Source organism: Chinchilla lanigera, unplaced genomic scaffold (genome assembly GCF_000276665.1).
Source record: "Chinchilla lanigera isolate Chin_1 unplaced genomic scaffold, ChiLan1.0 scaffold00115, whole genome shotgun sequence".
NCBI classification, from domain to species: Eukaryota; Metazoa; Chordata; class Mammalia; order Rodentia; family Chinchillidae; genus Chinchilla; species Chinchilla lanigera.
This window is the reverse complement of record NW_004955516.1, coordinates 4,506,111-4,521,870: the sequence shown is the minus strand read 5'-3', so window position 1 is coordinate 4,521,870 and position 15,760 is coordinate 4,506,111. Positions and strand designations below refer to the sequence as shown.

The 15,760-nt window shown below is 41.4% G+C and overlaps 1 protein-coding gene across 1 annotated transcript in view; it reads left to right on the top strand.

Moving 5' to 3' along the window:
• The window catches only part of LOC102006383 (amine oxidase [flavin-containing] A), a gene marked incomplete at its 5' end in the record, with an annotated part of 82,185 nt that overhangs the window by 54,447 nt on the left and 11,978 nt on the right, over nucleotides 1-15,760 (top strand). The window contains 5 exon segments of the mRNA XM_005408999.2: nucleotides 1,080-1,171; nucleotides 10,218-10,359; nucleotides 12,616-12,765; nucleotides 13,060-13,219; nucleotides 13,972-14,068. Coding sequence (XP_005409056.1) covers nucleotides 1,080-1,171; nucleotides 10,218-10,359; nucleotides 12,616-12,765; nucleotides 13,060-13,219; nucleotides 13,972-14,068 — 641 coding nt within the window.

The window sequence follows — 15,760 nt, the reverse complement described above, 5'->3', positions numbered from 1 at the left end:
ATTTCCACAACAAATGGAGACAGTGATTACCAAGTGGTTATATAATTTACCCAAGTCGACACAGCAAGAGAACCAGGGTTCAGACCAATCTTTACTGATGATAATACTTATGTGCTTTCAATTGTATGCCATTAAGCATTTTTTTTTTTTTTGGTTTTTCTCAGGTACCAGGAACCAAACTCACGACCTTGCACTTGCCAGGCAGGTGCTTTGCCGCTGAGCTAAATCCCCAGGCCCCCATTAAGCATTTATATGATACTTTTTAAAAAATACTTAATTCTCTCCACAGTTCTGGTCACAAACCAAATTAGATGAGAACCAAATCAAATTTCTCCATAAAGTCAACATTGAACCTAACCATTGAATTTGATTCAGTTCTTACCCAATTTGGTTTGCAGCCAGAATCATGGAAAGAAGTTCATGAACTGAGGTACTACTGTATGTCTGTTTACAGTTATATTGTCCAGTTGTAGTGCCACTTTAAATAGTAAAAGCATAAAGGATTTGCAGCTTCAAAGTATTTTTTATATAATCTTATGCAGTAGTACCTTGGTTCATGCACGCTTTTATTTGCAAATAATTTGGTTTGCAAACAGAAGTGTTTGGTCAATTTCTGATTTTGTTTGCAAACTGTATCAGGTGACAAACACAACCATGGCCATCTCTCTCACACAAACACAAATATGGCCATCTTTTCCAAAACCATAGAACAAATTAAGTTCATGAACCGAGGTACCACTATACTCTGTAACACACTTTCTTAAACTTGAGTCTGAGACCTTAAATGAATATTAGCTTTCAATAATAATAGTGATGATGATATTGATAATAATTATCATCGTCCTACTTGTAATTACATATAAATGTATACATGTTTTTATAGAGTTATTATTCCTTTGACAATAGCATTAAGGTATGAAATCCAAAGAGCTGCCCACCTATGCGTAGAATTCCAAGTCAATCACACATTCTAACAGGGACCAAGAAACTAGTGTTCAGAGGTTCTCATAAAGTCCTCCCTGATGTGTAGTGGTGGAAACTGTCATTGTAATTGAGTGTGGGACCTCCTTGCCTTTCAGATTCCAGCTGATGCACCCTGGGAGGCCCCACATGCCCGGGAGTGGGACAAGATGACCATGAAAGATCTCATCGATAAAATCTGCTGGACAAAGTATGCTGGATGATTTAAAATTTACTTTTTCTTCTTTATTTCTCTGGTATTAGGACTAGAGCCTTTGCACTGAACTACATCCTTAGCCTTTTTTTAAAGACAGGTTCTAGCTGAGTTGCCCAGGCTGGGATTAAACATGTGATCCTCCTGCTTCAGCCTCCCAGAGTGTTGGGATTACATGCTTGTGCCAGCATGCTCAGATTAAAATTTATTTTTTATCTTTCCTTCTGATCTTTCTGTCCTGTCTGGAGATGTAGTGGTTTTCTTAATGACCTATAGAGATAATGTTAAGAAGAATTCTAATAATCTTTCAATCAGTAGCAACTCTGAGGGCACATTAGATACTTCAGAGCTGGCTTAAACAGAAAATGAATGAAAAACCTAAGTAGGTACCACCTAAGTAGGTACCACCTAAGTAGGTACCTGGAAGCAAACTTCTTTTAATAAAAGGGTCATATGATCTGTAATAAAACCAGTAATTATGTTTTTATAGTATATAAAGACTGCCTACAGAAGTAGTTTCCAAAGACATTTAAAAAGTAATTCCATATAGATATAAACTACTAGGAAATAGATGAAAAGATAGTCTATATTACTGACCAATATAAACTATATTATGGTTTCAGTTAGAATCTTATTAGTTTAGTAATTTCTAGTTCACTAGTATAGTCATGATTTAATGACTTTACAGGGATACCCCCTGAGAAATGCACTGTTAAATGATTTCATGTTTATATGAACATCCTAGAGTATACATAGACTAAAATGGCTATAGCATCACTAGTACATATAATCCTATGGAACCACCATCTTATATGTGGTAGATTGTGGACCAAAGTGTCATTATGCAGCACAGGACTGTATGTATTTTGCATGTATTTTTATTTATTAATACATACAGTATTTATGTACTTATTCTTTGTTTTGGACCTACTATGTGAAGGCACTGTACCAGACACTGACAAGAATAGTAATGAACTTGCTAGGATAATTTTCTACCCTTATAAAGTTTATATTCTAGCAAACAAGGTTAACATTGTATGCATAGTTACATAATGCTAGGAGAGTGTCTGCAACAAGGTGAACCTTACCCAGTCTGAGGTAAAAGAATTCTTTGACACAGTCTTTAATCTGAAACTAAGGAGTCAGGGCATAAACCAAGAATGAGCACAGGGGCAGGGAGAGATGGAAGGATGGGCAGTTTTGGAGGGTGTTTTCTTCCAGGAATGACCCAAATGGCAAGAGAGATGGCAGGGTAGTTTGGTATTGGGTAAGATGGTATCTTCGGGCCGGGGATTTAGCTCAGTGGCACAGCACCTGCCTGGCAAGTGCAAGGTCCTGAGTTCAATTCCTGGTACCAAAAAAAAGATGGTATCATCCAGGAATGGCCTAAAGAGGATGAAGAGAAACAGTGAAAGGTGAATATCATAGGGGGTATCTTTTGTGAATGAGCTACAAGGTGGAGGAAGATGATGTGGGAGAATAATATCATTTATTAATGAGCTACAGATGCTCAGAGGAGACAGGGAAAGGTGGATGATGATAATGATGATGATGATGATGGTGTATGTATGTGTGTGTGTGTGTGCTGGAGTACAATATGGTCTCTTCCAGGAATGACCCATAAAGTAATAGTGAAAGCAAGGAATTGTAAATGATATGCGGGGGATGGTATCTTTCTGGAACGACCCCCAGGGGCAAAAAGGACAGGATTGGTAGATGATGTGCCAGGAAGCTATTTACCAGGAGTGATCCATAGCAGGTTTGGTAAGAGAATGAAAAGTAAATGAGGTGAAGATGTATATTCCAAGAATGACCCAAAGTGGCTGAGGGGAAACAGGGAAAGTTAGACGAATGGAATGACCTATGGAGCAAATGGAAGCTGGATGGAAGGATGGTATTGGAGAGAGGCTGTCTTTCAGGAATTATACAGTGAGCGGGGTCTGGAAAACAGGAAGGGTTGATGTTGATTGTGGGCTCATATTTTCCAAAAATGAGCTAGGGTCAGAGGGTCTATCCAGAAAGATGAGATGGAATGGCAGTGTGGTATCCCCAGGAATGAGAGAGGCAGAGGGGAGAGTTAGAGTAGAAGATGAACGATAGTATCTTACAGAAATGTGCCAGAGGCTGGAGAGAAGACAAAGAAGCTTGGATATGGGGTAATACATTCTTGCAGCCACAGGTGCAGGAGGAAACAGAAAGGGTGGACAAGGTTATCTTCCAGGAATGATGTGTTGGGTTGTAGAGGGGAGACAACACACAGGAAAGTTGGAAGGGTTAATATCTTTCAGGAATGAGACACAGAGGATGCAGGGAAGACAGAGGGAATGGATAATAGGGGAAAGGGGATAGGATCTTTCAAGATGGATGGACAGGGACTTTCGGAACTCAGGTAAGGGTAGATACAAAGAAGATGGTATCTTCCCGGGATGAACAGCAGTATCAGGAAGAGACAGTATGGGTAGATTGTTTGGGGGATATGCCATCTTCCAAATGACCCAAAGGGGCTGGGAGGAAGGAAAAATAGTGATGGTGGGGCGTGTAAATAGACGGAAGTATCTTCCAGGAATAAGGCATAGAGAGGGAGGAGACATAGAGAAGGGTAGATGGGAGGTGGTATCTTCCAGGAAAGACCCACAGTGTCTGGGAGAGACAAGCTAGATGGTGTAGGGGGGGTGGTATCTTCCAAGAATTACCCAATGGGACAAGAAAGGTGAATTTTGTGGCAGGTTAGTATTTTCCAGAAATGACACAAAGAGGCTAGAAGGAAAGAGGAAAAGTGTAGATATTAAGGGTGAGATAGTATCTTCCAGGAATAATCCACAAGAACAGTGGGGTAATGGGAAGATGGGCAGTGGGGAACGAGGATACTATGTTCCAGGAATGCATAGCACTGGCTGGAGGGAGATGTGGGGTATGTAGGTGACATGTTACAGAAATGACTCAAGAAGCACAGGGAAGCAGGATGGATAGATTGTAATGAGGCAGGTAGTATCTTTCAGGAATGATCCACTGGACAGTATAGAGGAGAAAGAAAGGGTAGATGTTATAAGTAAGAAATAGTATCTTCCAGGAATTGCCCATGGGGGTAGAGGGCACAAGAATAATGCATTTTTTTTTTTTGTCTTTTTGAGACAGGGTCTCTCTGTGCAGTTCAGGCTGGCCTTGAGCTCACTTTATAGCCCAGGCTTGTCTCGAACTTGTGACGATCCTCCTGCCTCAGCCTCCCAAGTGATGGGAGTACAGATGCACGCCACCACACCCAGAAGACTGGATGCTCTTGGCAGACTACCTTCCTAAAATATTCTGTATTTGTGTGGGGGGAGTGGGGTAGGAAGTATGGAAATTTTGAGGGGTTGGTGGTATCTTCCAAGAATAAGCCAGGGTAATGAGGGAGGATGGCATGAGAAACTGTTATTTTGCAGAAAAGGGGTGCATGGGCCAAACAGGAAAAGTAGATGATTTGGTAAAATAATGGCTTCCAGTAATGACCCACAGGTGCAAGGGAGGACAGGAAAAGTTAGATGATGTAGAACAGTGATGGTGAACCTTTTAGCTCTTTCAATGATAGAAACAGCCTACTGTGGTACGCATGCCATAGGTTTGCCACCGCTTCTATACGGCACAATATTCCCCAGGAGTTGCCCCTTAGGAGTATAGGAGAGATGGTCGGGGTTAGATGTGTGTTCCAGGAATGCCGTATAGTTCTGGAGAACTCAAGAATGTGCATTCTAGGACTGACGCACAGGGGCAGGGGGAGGCTGGAGGGTGGATCATGGAGGATGAGGTATCTTCTAAGAATGTACCATGGGGGGTAGGAGAGGGAGCAAGTGGGGATGTGTTCTTTGGTGTCTCCTGAGAATAATGTATCAAATCATGGTGGAAGGCAGGAAGGTTGTATGGTTTGAGATGGGTGTTATCCTCCAGGAATGACGTACAAGTGGAAGGGGGGACATGATGGGTGTGTGTCTTGGGGAGATGATATCTTCCAGGAATGATCTATAGGGGCTGGTAGAGACAAGCCAAGTGGGACAATTTCAGGGCAAGGTATTTTCTAGGAACTGAACCATGGGGACATAGAAAGGTGATCAGTAAGGGTAAATGCTGGAGCAGGATAGTATATTCTAAAAATCAACCACAGGGATGGGGAAAGGCAGCAGAATGAGTATTGGGTTGTGGGGATAGTGTCTTCCAGGACTGTGCCAAGGAGCTGAGGGAGAAACAGGAAAGGGGAAATGTGGTAGAGGTGTTTATTCCAGGAATGACTGAGAGGGACATGGGGGAGTTAGTTACTTTCGCACTGCTGGGACAAAATACCTGACATCCACAAGTTGAAGGAAGAATGGTTTATTTTATCTTACAGGTTGTAGAGGCTTCAGTCCATAATCAGCCTGCTGCCTGCAGGGGAGCATGGCAGACAGGAATGGCAAAGGAGAAATAGACCATCCATGGCAGGCAGGCAGAAGTCAGTAAACAACAAGCCTGTCTCCTTTCTGTCCCTTCCTATTCCATCCAGGCTATAAGCCTATTGGTTGTCGCTACCCACACCCTGGGTAGGGCTTCCCTCTTCAGTAAATCCATTCAGCCACACCCAGAACTATACAATTCAATTAGGGGACTAATCCAGTTATGGAACATCCCTAGTCCAGTATCACACACATGATCCTGCCACCTCCCAAAACCCACACCCATGATCACATGAGGCTTTGAGAGGGCATCCAGATACAAGCCATAACAGGGAGAGAGGGAAAGTTGGATGATTTAGGGGAGACTGTTATGTTTAGGAACTACCCATAATGGTAGGGTGTTTTGGTAGAGCCAGGATGAAAAGAGATGTTATTTTTAAGGAAAGAGTTAAGGGCCAGGGAAAGTAGGAAGGGTAACTTGTTTAACAATTTGGCATCTTCCAAAGATGGCACTCAAGATTAGGGGAGGGGACATGAATGGGTAGATGTTCTAGGAGAGAAGTAATTCCAGTAATTACTCATAGGGACTGAGGTGAGACAGGTTAGGGTAGACATTGAGGGGTGGGGTAATATCTTCCCAGAATGAACCCTTGAGGGAAGTTGGGAAAGAGGAAGAGTGGACGTTATCTTCAAAAAACAATCCATCTGGTCAAGGATGGATGTAGCAGTATGATATAAGAATGATCTATAGAGCAGAAGAAATCTGGAGGAAGATCATGGAAGGTGAATATGGGCTGAACAGGGATAGGAGAGCAGGAGGTATGGGTGTGACTAATGATATATTCAAGGAAGTATTCACAGGTACAGGGAATCAGGATTTATGAGTGGTTTTGCTAGAATGATATCTTCTAGAAATGACCAATAATGACTGGGGGAGACAGAAAAAAACCAGTACAAATTCATGGGGTTTTATTCCCTATTAATTGATGTATGCAGGCATGGAAAAATCAGTAAGGGTGGTTACTGGGGCAGGATGGTATAGTCCAGGAATGTCCCAATGAGGAGGAGGTGACAGGATTAGTGTCTGGTGTTGGCACAGTGGTATCATCCAGAAGTGTTCCACTGGGTAGGGAGCACAAGCAGGAAGCATGGAATTATAGGGATGGATAGTGTATTCTAACAAGGTGCCAAGGGCATGGAGAAGGGAGAGTAGCTAGCATGGGAAAATGTGATATCTTAAGGAAAGAGCCAGTGTCAGGGAAGAGACAAGAATACTGAATCCTGTGGCAGGACATTATGTTCCAGGAATGAACCAGAGGGATCTGGGAGAGATGGGAGACAGGATAGTAAGGATAATATACTATACTCCAAGAAGGTACCACAGGGGCTGAGGTGGAGACAGGGAGGGGAGATGTGCTGAGGAGTTTGGATAATTTGGAGGGAAGAGAGAGGCACTAGGTCAAAATAGGAGTAAGGAAATATGGAATGTACTTTCCATGAATGACCCAGAGAGCTAGAAGTTGATACAAAAGGGTGTAGCAGAATGGTATCTTTCAGGAATGACCCACAATAGCAGGCAGAAACTGGAGGGTGGATAGTGGAAGGTGGGATAGTATCTTCTGGGAAAGGACCATAAGGGCTGGATGAGATAGATGAGGTATCTTCTAGAAAGTTCCACATATGTCAAGGGGAAAAAGGATTAGTGAATGTTTTGTCCTGTAGGTGCTAGGGAGAAACACAGTAGGCTGATTTCAGAGGATCATATTTTCCAGAAACTGGACAGACAAGGGATGATACCAAATTGCTGAGTCAAAAAAGGTAGCACATTCTAGGAGTAAACCACAGCAGCAAGGGAAAGCAGGAAGGATGGATGATGTAAGACAGTGGTATGTTCTAGGAATGATCCACTGCGTGAAGAAAAGAGACAGGAGGCATCAAGATTGGTGGGGAGTAGTAATTGTATCTTCCAGGATTCAGCCAAGGGTCATAAGGGAGAAGGAAAGGTAGATGGCCTAATGAGATGCTATTTGCCAGGAAAAAGCCAGGGTCAAGAAGAGAACAGAACAAAAAAAATTTTAAATTTTTAAAAATAAGGGAACAGGAAGAGTACATATTGTAGCAAGGTGGTATGACAGGACCAGTGCGTGAACTGGACTAGATGGCTTCTTTCACAAATGACTCAGAGGTATAGGCGAGAGACAGGGAATGTAAGGCAATTGAGGAGCCATATAATCTGGGTATTGGCATGGAAAGTCAGAAAGGCTGGCAGCCAGGGAAGGATGGTATATTCCAAGAAGGACCTACAGTGAGGGGGGGGGGAAGGAAGGGAAGGGAAAATTCCATAGTATAGAGGGATGGTGTTTTCCAAGATTGGTCCACAGTGATAGGGAAGACAGGGTGAATGTGCTTGGTAGAAAATGTTCCTGGAAAGAACCACTGTGTGCGTGGGACTTTCAGGAAGCATGGAAGTTTGGGGAGAGAAGTGGTCTTATTGTCTAGGCATTCAGGGTGATGAGGAAGATGGGAAGGAGAGGGTATAGGGAAATGTTATTTTTCAGGAAATATCGAAGGTCCTGAGGGTAAATAGGTCAAATGGATGGTTTGGCAATTTAGTACTTCAAGGAGTGTTCCACTACAGATAGGGAGAGAAAGGAATGAGTGAGTGTTGGGGTGGGGAATAGTGTCTTCTTGTAATTACCTATAGGCACCTGAGTGAGTCTGGTTAATATGTATATTGTGGAGTGTAATTGTACCTAACAGGAATGAGGCATTCAGTGAGAATGAGACAGAGGAAGAGTGAATGGTAGCTTCAAAGAATGTTTAGAGTCAGAATGGACACAAAAAAATGATACAGCAGGATAGTATCTTCCAGGGATGATCCATGGGGGCAGGGGAAGACTGAAGTGAGGATCTTGGAAGATTTGATGTCTTCTAGGAATATATCAAAGTGGATAAGGAAAGATGAGAGTGTGGTGGATGCTAACTTCCAGAATTTGGGGATAGTTTTGCTGGAATGGAATCTTCTAAAACTGACAATGAGAGAGTGGGTGGGAGAGTGGTATCATTTCATGGGATTATATTTCCTGTTAATTGACCCACAAGCGCATAGGAAATTCCGGAAAGGTTGTTGCTGGGGAAAGATGGTGTATTCCGGGAATGTGCCACAGAGGCATGGAGAGACAGGATGGTGGCTGGTGTTGGAACTATTTCACAGAGTAGGGGAGGGGATCAGGAATGCAGACACTACTAAAGGTGGCATGATCATGGAAGAGAACAGAGGGTGGTTGGCATAAGAAAAAGTGGTGTCTTTCAAGAAAGAGCCAGGATCAGAGGAAAAGACAGTGCAGTGTGTGGCAGGATGATATATTCCATCAGGGGTGTAGGGAAGAGACAGCAGTGTGGGTTTTGGGTCGTCAGAATACTGTCCATCAGGAGTGTGGCTGGAAGGCGAAAGATGAAAATTTAGGTTTGGTGGAATGGTGTAATCCAAGAATGACAAGGGATTGGGGTGAATTAGGGAAAATTGGATGATTTAAGGGCTTGGTATCATCTAGGAATGACCCATGGGGGATCAGGAAAATTATATGATGTAGGGCTCATGGTATCTGTCATGCATGAATAATAGGGATGTGGTAGAAAGAAGGAATGTAAATGTTAAATGGAGGGAACTTAATGAGTTCCAGAGGCTGGGCTGAGAGAGGAAGCATAAACGGTGTGAGGAAATGGTATCTTTCAGGAAAGAACCGGGGAGGGGTGGTGTACAAGAGTGTACCCTATGACAGGATAGTATCTTCCAGGAATGACTCACAAGATTGGGGGAGACAGAAAAGGTAAGGATCGCGTCTTCTAGGAATCATCCATGGGGACAGGAAGAAGTAAGATTGGGGGGTCTTTTGCAGGAGTGACCCACAGGGTGGAAGGGAAGAGACAGAGAGCAGTGAATGACATGAGTGGATGTTATCTTCTAGGCACAGAGAACAGGGGACACCTTTTTTGAAGGCTCTAAGATGGAAAGGAGATTGGCAGGTTTTAGCCACTGAATAGTCAGTATATGCCTGGATCACAGAGGTGACAAGGGCAGGTAGCGTAAGGCAAGGTTCAAGTACTGGTGAAGCAGTCTGTGACATAGTATGTATTGGCTACACTCAAGATTTGACCTTTCTCCATTTTAGGCTATTGAAGGGTTTTAAGTGTAAGATTTTTTGAGGTTTGCACCTTTAAAAGACCTCATTATGTAAAGTATGGAAAAAATGCAAGAGAATGACCAGGTAGTAGCTACCCCTTTTGTGGTCCAGGTGAGGAAGAGTAGTAGCCTAGACCAGAGTCAAGACAGATGAGATGGAGAGGAGACAGAAAATAAATTTGTTTGTTAAAATAATCGAGAAGTATCCCTGGCAAGTATATTGACCCTTTAGTCAGAACCATGATTGACATATTTGGAGGTTACCTGTAAGTTTTTAATAGTAAGAGAAACCTATGTTTTCCTCAAGAGTTAAAAAATACATTCCTTTGGAAATGGAGCCCATGAAGGTATTTTTACCTGAAGGCAGTAGAAATACGTTATAACCATACATCATTATTTTGAAAATGAGCATTCTTCTGACTCCTGTGTGGATTTTTCCCTCTTGTGCTATGAACAGGACTGCTAAGCAGTTTGCTACTCTGTTTGTGAATATCAATGTGACCTCTGAGCCCCATGAGGTCTCTGCTCTGTGGTTCCTGTGGTATGTGAAGCAGTGTGGTGGTACCACTCGGATATTCTCAGTCAGCAATGGAGGCCAGGTATGGCATGTCTATTTTGAAACTGCAACTTTATTTGTGGTTTTGCCCTCACCTAGAGCATTGTTTTAATAATTGTTTCAGTATTCTCAAACGTGAATAATTAGCAGTATAAAAGGAACTGAAAAAACATGTCAAAAAAATCTCATTTCTTGTTTTCATTCCTGAAAAGAGGTTGAAATCTAAAGAATGTCTTATTTTGAATTAACTAGGTCTTGGAAATAAGTTTCTTTCTTTAAGCAGTAGAAAAATTGGGCTGTTTATGTAGGAGAAGCTAAATTTTTAAAATAGGTGAATTTCAAAAAACTAGTACTGTACAATTATATTTAAAGTTATCCCTGTTGTAGACATAGGGCTTTTGTCCCATTTGTTTCTTTTGTTATCGTATATGTTAACTGTTATAGAATGAAAATGACTGTTCTAATTCATATAAATGATTTATGACCACTCCATAGTAAATTCTACAGTTTGAATTCTGAATTTTTGTTGTCCACATGGATTTTCCTGGCTTTCGTACCACTTCTGTTACTAACAGGTGAACTCATTTGATTCATTCCTGGCCACTGACAAGTTGATGGCAAAACCAGAATCCTAGTTCCCCGATTCCTCAGACTCTGAGATTCTTTATTTCAAAGCCCTTCCATATCAAGAGAGAATGAGTTTGTGTTTTCTAGGAATGTTATGTCTGGGTGAGGTGAGGTTTAATTAATAGCAGTTTACTTCTGACTTAGGCTCTGTTCTTAGCGTCCAAGAATGCTGGATGCATTGTACAAGGTAAAGAGTGTTCCTCCATTAAGTGAACTATACCTCTCTGTAGATTACCAGAAGTTCCTAAAATGTTCTCATGACACCAGTAGTTATTACTCATTGGACCCTTGGTATTTACAAATGTGAGACAGTTGTATTTTTTGTGTCTTCACTTACAGAAATCTCACATTACTCCTTTATAAACCCAGGTTTTACTTTCTGAGGCATCTTGACTCATGCCTGCTACTTGTATGCTACACTCAGAGGAGCCAATGTACTTCTAGATAATCCCTACATGACCTTTTGGAAAGTACAGTTCTGATATCAATCTCAAGCCATTATCATAATATCTTTATAAAGAACTTAAGTTTACCTTTTAACAGTTTAATTCAACAAGCATTTAACATGGAAGAGTAGATAATGAACAAAACAGAAATAGTTCATTGTTTTTCACTACACTAAAATTCAAAGCAACTCTTGGAAAATAGGTCAGATTATAAATTAAATGGCACCAAGGAGAGATAAATCGGGAATTTATATCTGAACCACTACAAGAATATTTTTATAAAGAACTTTGGTGGTACCATTAAAACACTAACCAGTTATAGAAGTACAAAAATTACATGGCTATTCATTATCTAGGTACCTAACTGTCAGTGTTGGGCTATGACACATTCTACCAAAATGTATTTCTAACCTTTCAAAGAATTTTCCTACAACAAGCTAAAAATATTCTCTTAATTCTTACCAAATGCATTATGTTAAGGACTTGCTTTCTTAGATTAATTTGGATATATTTCCACAGTGAGGATAGTAGATCTCTGTGGGCAGGGTGCTCCTTGTCATACAGGGCCTCTCAGGAGAACTATTTAATAATGTCTGAAGGAACAAGCATGCACTTAGCCTTCAGCTCTTTCCCTGCACTGAAAAATTTTCAGTTTTACAAAAACTCTCTCCAGATCTGAGATTTAGATCACTAGAACCTTATTTGATGATGACTGAGTACATGTCTAACCCTGAGAGCATCCTTGTCCTGTTCTCTTAGAGTCACGTCTATAACATGACACCTCTTAATCCTTACCTACCCAGATAACCCCAGCCCACCCAGGACTACAAGAAACCAAGGGGAGTTAGAAACTATGTCCCCAGGGGCAAGCACAGCTACCCTATTCCCAGGGCTCCTCTTCTGTACCATACTTTTGTGTATTTGAAGCCCATAGACTTTGTTTCCTTGTGGTCTGGGCGGTACTGGCATAGGAGAACATTTTTTTCTGGTTTGTGATTTCATAAACCAGTATAGTAATGGCTTTTCTTTGCTGGAGGCTGTGCAGAGGATAGCTGAGGTGCCTTGACAGACTCTGCCTCTATCCTGATGAGTTCTTCTAATAGTTAAATGTGCAGAAGGTAGAGGCCTAGCTGTGACTTTCTGGAATTTTCCTAATAAACTGCAAATAGGACTTTTTGACCTTGGGCTTTTATAATATTTCCTTTTTTCCCTACCTTCTCTTGTAGGAAAGGAAGTTTAAGGGTGGATCCGGTCAAGTGAGTGAAAGGATAATGGGCCTTCTAGGTGACCGAGTGAAACTGAACTGTCCAGTCACCTATGTTGACCAGTCAGGTGACAATATCATTATAGAGACGCTGAGTCATGAACACTATGAGGTAATGCATTTTAGTCAAAAGTAAATTATAGTACATAGGCTGTGTGTCTTCTGCAACTTCTAACCTAATACATTCCAAGCAGTGGTATAATTAATGTAGACATGTTTGTTTCTCAGTCTGTCAAATTACTGGCCTTCACTGACTTACTAAGGTCAACTTTATTGCCTCAGAGTTGCCTCATGTTTTGTGTCTTCACTGCTTAGTGTCATTCCAAATGATAAAGATGATGTTTTACACCCTGTGCAAAGACTACAGCTCATCTTTGATGTAATGTTTTATGTATATGTGTTTCAGTGCCGATATGTAATTAGTGCCATCCCTCCAACTTTAACTGCCAAGATCCACTTCAAACCAGAACTTCCGCCAGAGAGAACCCAGTTAATCCAGCGCCTTCCAATGGGGTCTGTCATTAAGTGCATGATGTACTATAGGGAAGCCTTCTGGAAGAAAAAGGGTAGGCTGCTCTTACTCACATTTAAACTGTTTTCAAATTGGTAGAGAAAGGATCAGAAATATGTTGATTTCTTCATAGCCTTTGGCAATACAAAATGACCCCAGGAGCACTTGTTGGCAGTGGGAGGGGAAGAAGGCCCCACACTGAGAACACCACTTGTTGCTCTGATTCCTGGTATTGTCCTGCCACTTACTTTTTATGGGCAGAGTGAGTCAAGGGACCCTGTGTAAAGAGCTGTGTTTTGAAGTCAAATATTCTTGGTCTTCACTTGCTCACTGGTATCAATCTGTAAGCATAAAATGATAACAGTAATGCCGGTCAGGGTGTTTTGAGGATTTAATGAGGAGGGTCTGGGAATTGGTAGGTTTGCCAGATACAGTATTGCTGATAAGCTTTTTTCCCATACTCACAGGATTCCTTTTCATAACTTTTTGGGTTGATAGAGGTGATTCCTTCTGACATATCACCTCTTTTCTCCCATGTAGTCCAGTATCCAAGGCCATGTTACCATTTTTGCCATGTATTAGTCATAAGCCCTTTATGTAAAGGTGATTTAAATGGATTCTTGTGTGGGAGGAATAGACATCCCTGTACAGTCAGTGTGAGTATTTAATAGGAACTGGTTTCCAGGGTTGAGACAAATACAATTGCATAATATTTGCCCTCTCTTAGCGGAACAGTTTATGTGTTTTATATGTGTGCTTCTCTAATGAGGTTGGTCTCGTTTGCCTATTGGTTTTCTCCTGGTTAAGATTACTGTGGCTGCATGATCATTGAGGATGAAGAAGCCCCAATTGCAATAACCCTGGATGACACCAAACCAGATGGATCGGTACCTGCCATCATGGGGTAAGTTAGAGCTGCATGTTCTGCATTTTCTAAATTGTGTTGGCATAGATGCAGGCAAAGAAAAATGCTTTACAATTGAGCTAAAGAAATGACAAATAACGCTGCAAAACTATCTCATATTTCTATGTATTAAAATAATTTTAGTAATGGTTTGTGTATAGCACAAGAACGCTGGGAAACTACTAAAACTGACAAGATTTTGAACTTATATATATATTCCATATATTCCTTCTCCTATAATACTTACATGTTGAGGATAGAGTATAAAAAGCAGCAGGTAGATGGTAGTCAACCCTGCCAGGAGGCATTTGGAAAGAAACTGCTGTATCTCATAAAACCTTCTAAATGCAAGGCTTCTGGGCTTTGTCCTTTTCTCCATTCTATATACCTACTACATAGCAATGTTAGCTGTTACCCTGAGATGAAAGACAGCTGACCAATTAGGAGGCGCAGTTCAGTAGAGTGAGGCCTCAAGTGGATGGCATAGCACTTTTTCTGGTTGGTTGCTCCACAGTTATTCTTCACCAGCGGAACTTCCCTTACTCTCAGAAGTACATGGATGGTGTAGTGCTTGATTCTGTGCACAGAAGAGTAGAGTTGTGTGGAGGGGTGGGAAGAGAGGAGAAGAGCTCTCCTCTTTTGTGTCACCTGCCTGTTAGAAACTACCAGTCCAGAGAAGGAAGTGGGCATTCTGTAAAGGAAATATTAAGGTAGGCCACAACTGCCACTTGCCTACCTTTAGCCCTTCATAAAAATCATACAAATAGGGCTGGGCGTGGTGGTTCACACCTGTAATTCTAGCACTCGGGCGGCTGGGGCAAGAGGATTGCTCTCAGTTTGAGGCTAGCCTGGGCTACAAAGTGAGTTCAAGGCCAGCCTGAACTGCATAATGAAATCCTGTCTCAAAAAGGCAAAAAAAAAAAAAATCATACAAATAAACTCTGTTCTACCACACCCTAAAAAAAGAGCACAGCTTCCCTAGTAATCAAGTGACTTTTAGGGGCCAGTGTATATGTTTATGGGGTATAATATGGTACTTCAGTACATGAGGCCAACCTGAGCAACAAAGTGAGTTCAAGGCCAGCTTCAACTGCATAGTGAAGCCCTGTCTCAAAAAGGTTAAAAAAAAATCATACAAATAAACTCTATTCTACCACACCCTGAAAAAGAACACAGCTTCAGTAGTAATCAAGTGACTTTTAGGGGCCAGTGTATATATTTATGGGGTATAATATGGTATTTCAGTACATGTGTGCATTAGGAAATGATCAAATTAGGCTAATTAGCATATTCATCACCTCAAATAGTTATTTCTTCATGGCAAAAACATTTGCAATTCTCTTATACATTATTATTACCTATAGTAACCCAACTGTGCAAACAGATCACCAGAATTTATTCCTCTAGCCTAACTGAAACTTTACCTGTGGAAGACCAGCATATATCTCCCTGCGATAAGAAGGATCATTGAGTTAAAGACAATTAAGATGTAAGCTTTCTGCATTCTGTCTGCCTATGAGCAGGACAGAGATTAACAGACAATAGGTTTCTCTGTCCTTCCCCCATCCTCACCTGAACACAAGGCAAATTCTCCTTTATTGGAAACAACTTTTTACCAGCTCAGAGACAGAGCCAGAGGAATCTGCAAGCAGACTTTACTCCATTAATGTCTTCCCATATACTTACCTTCCC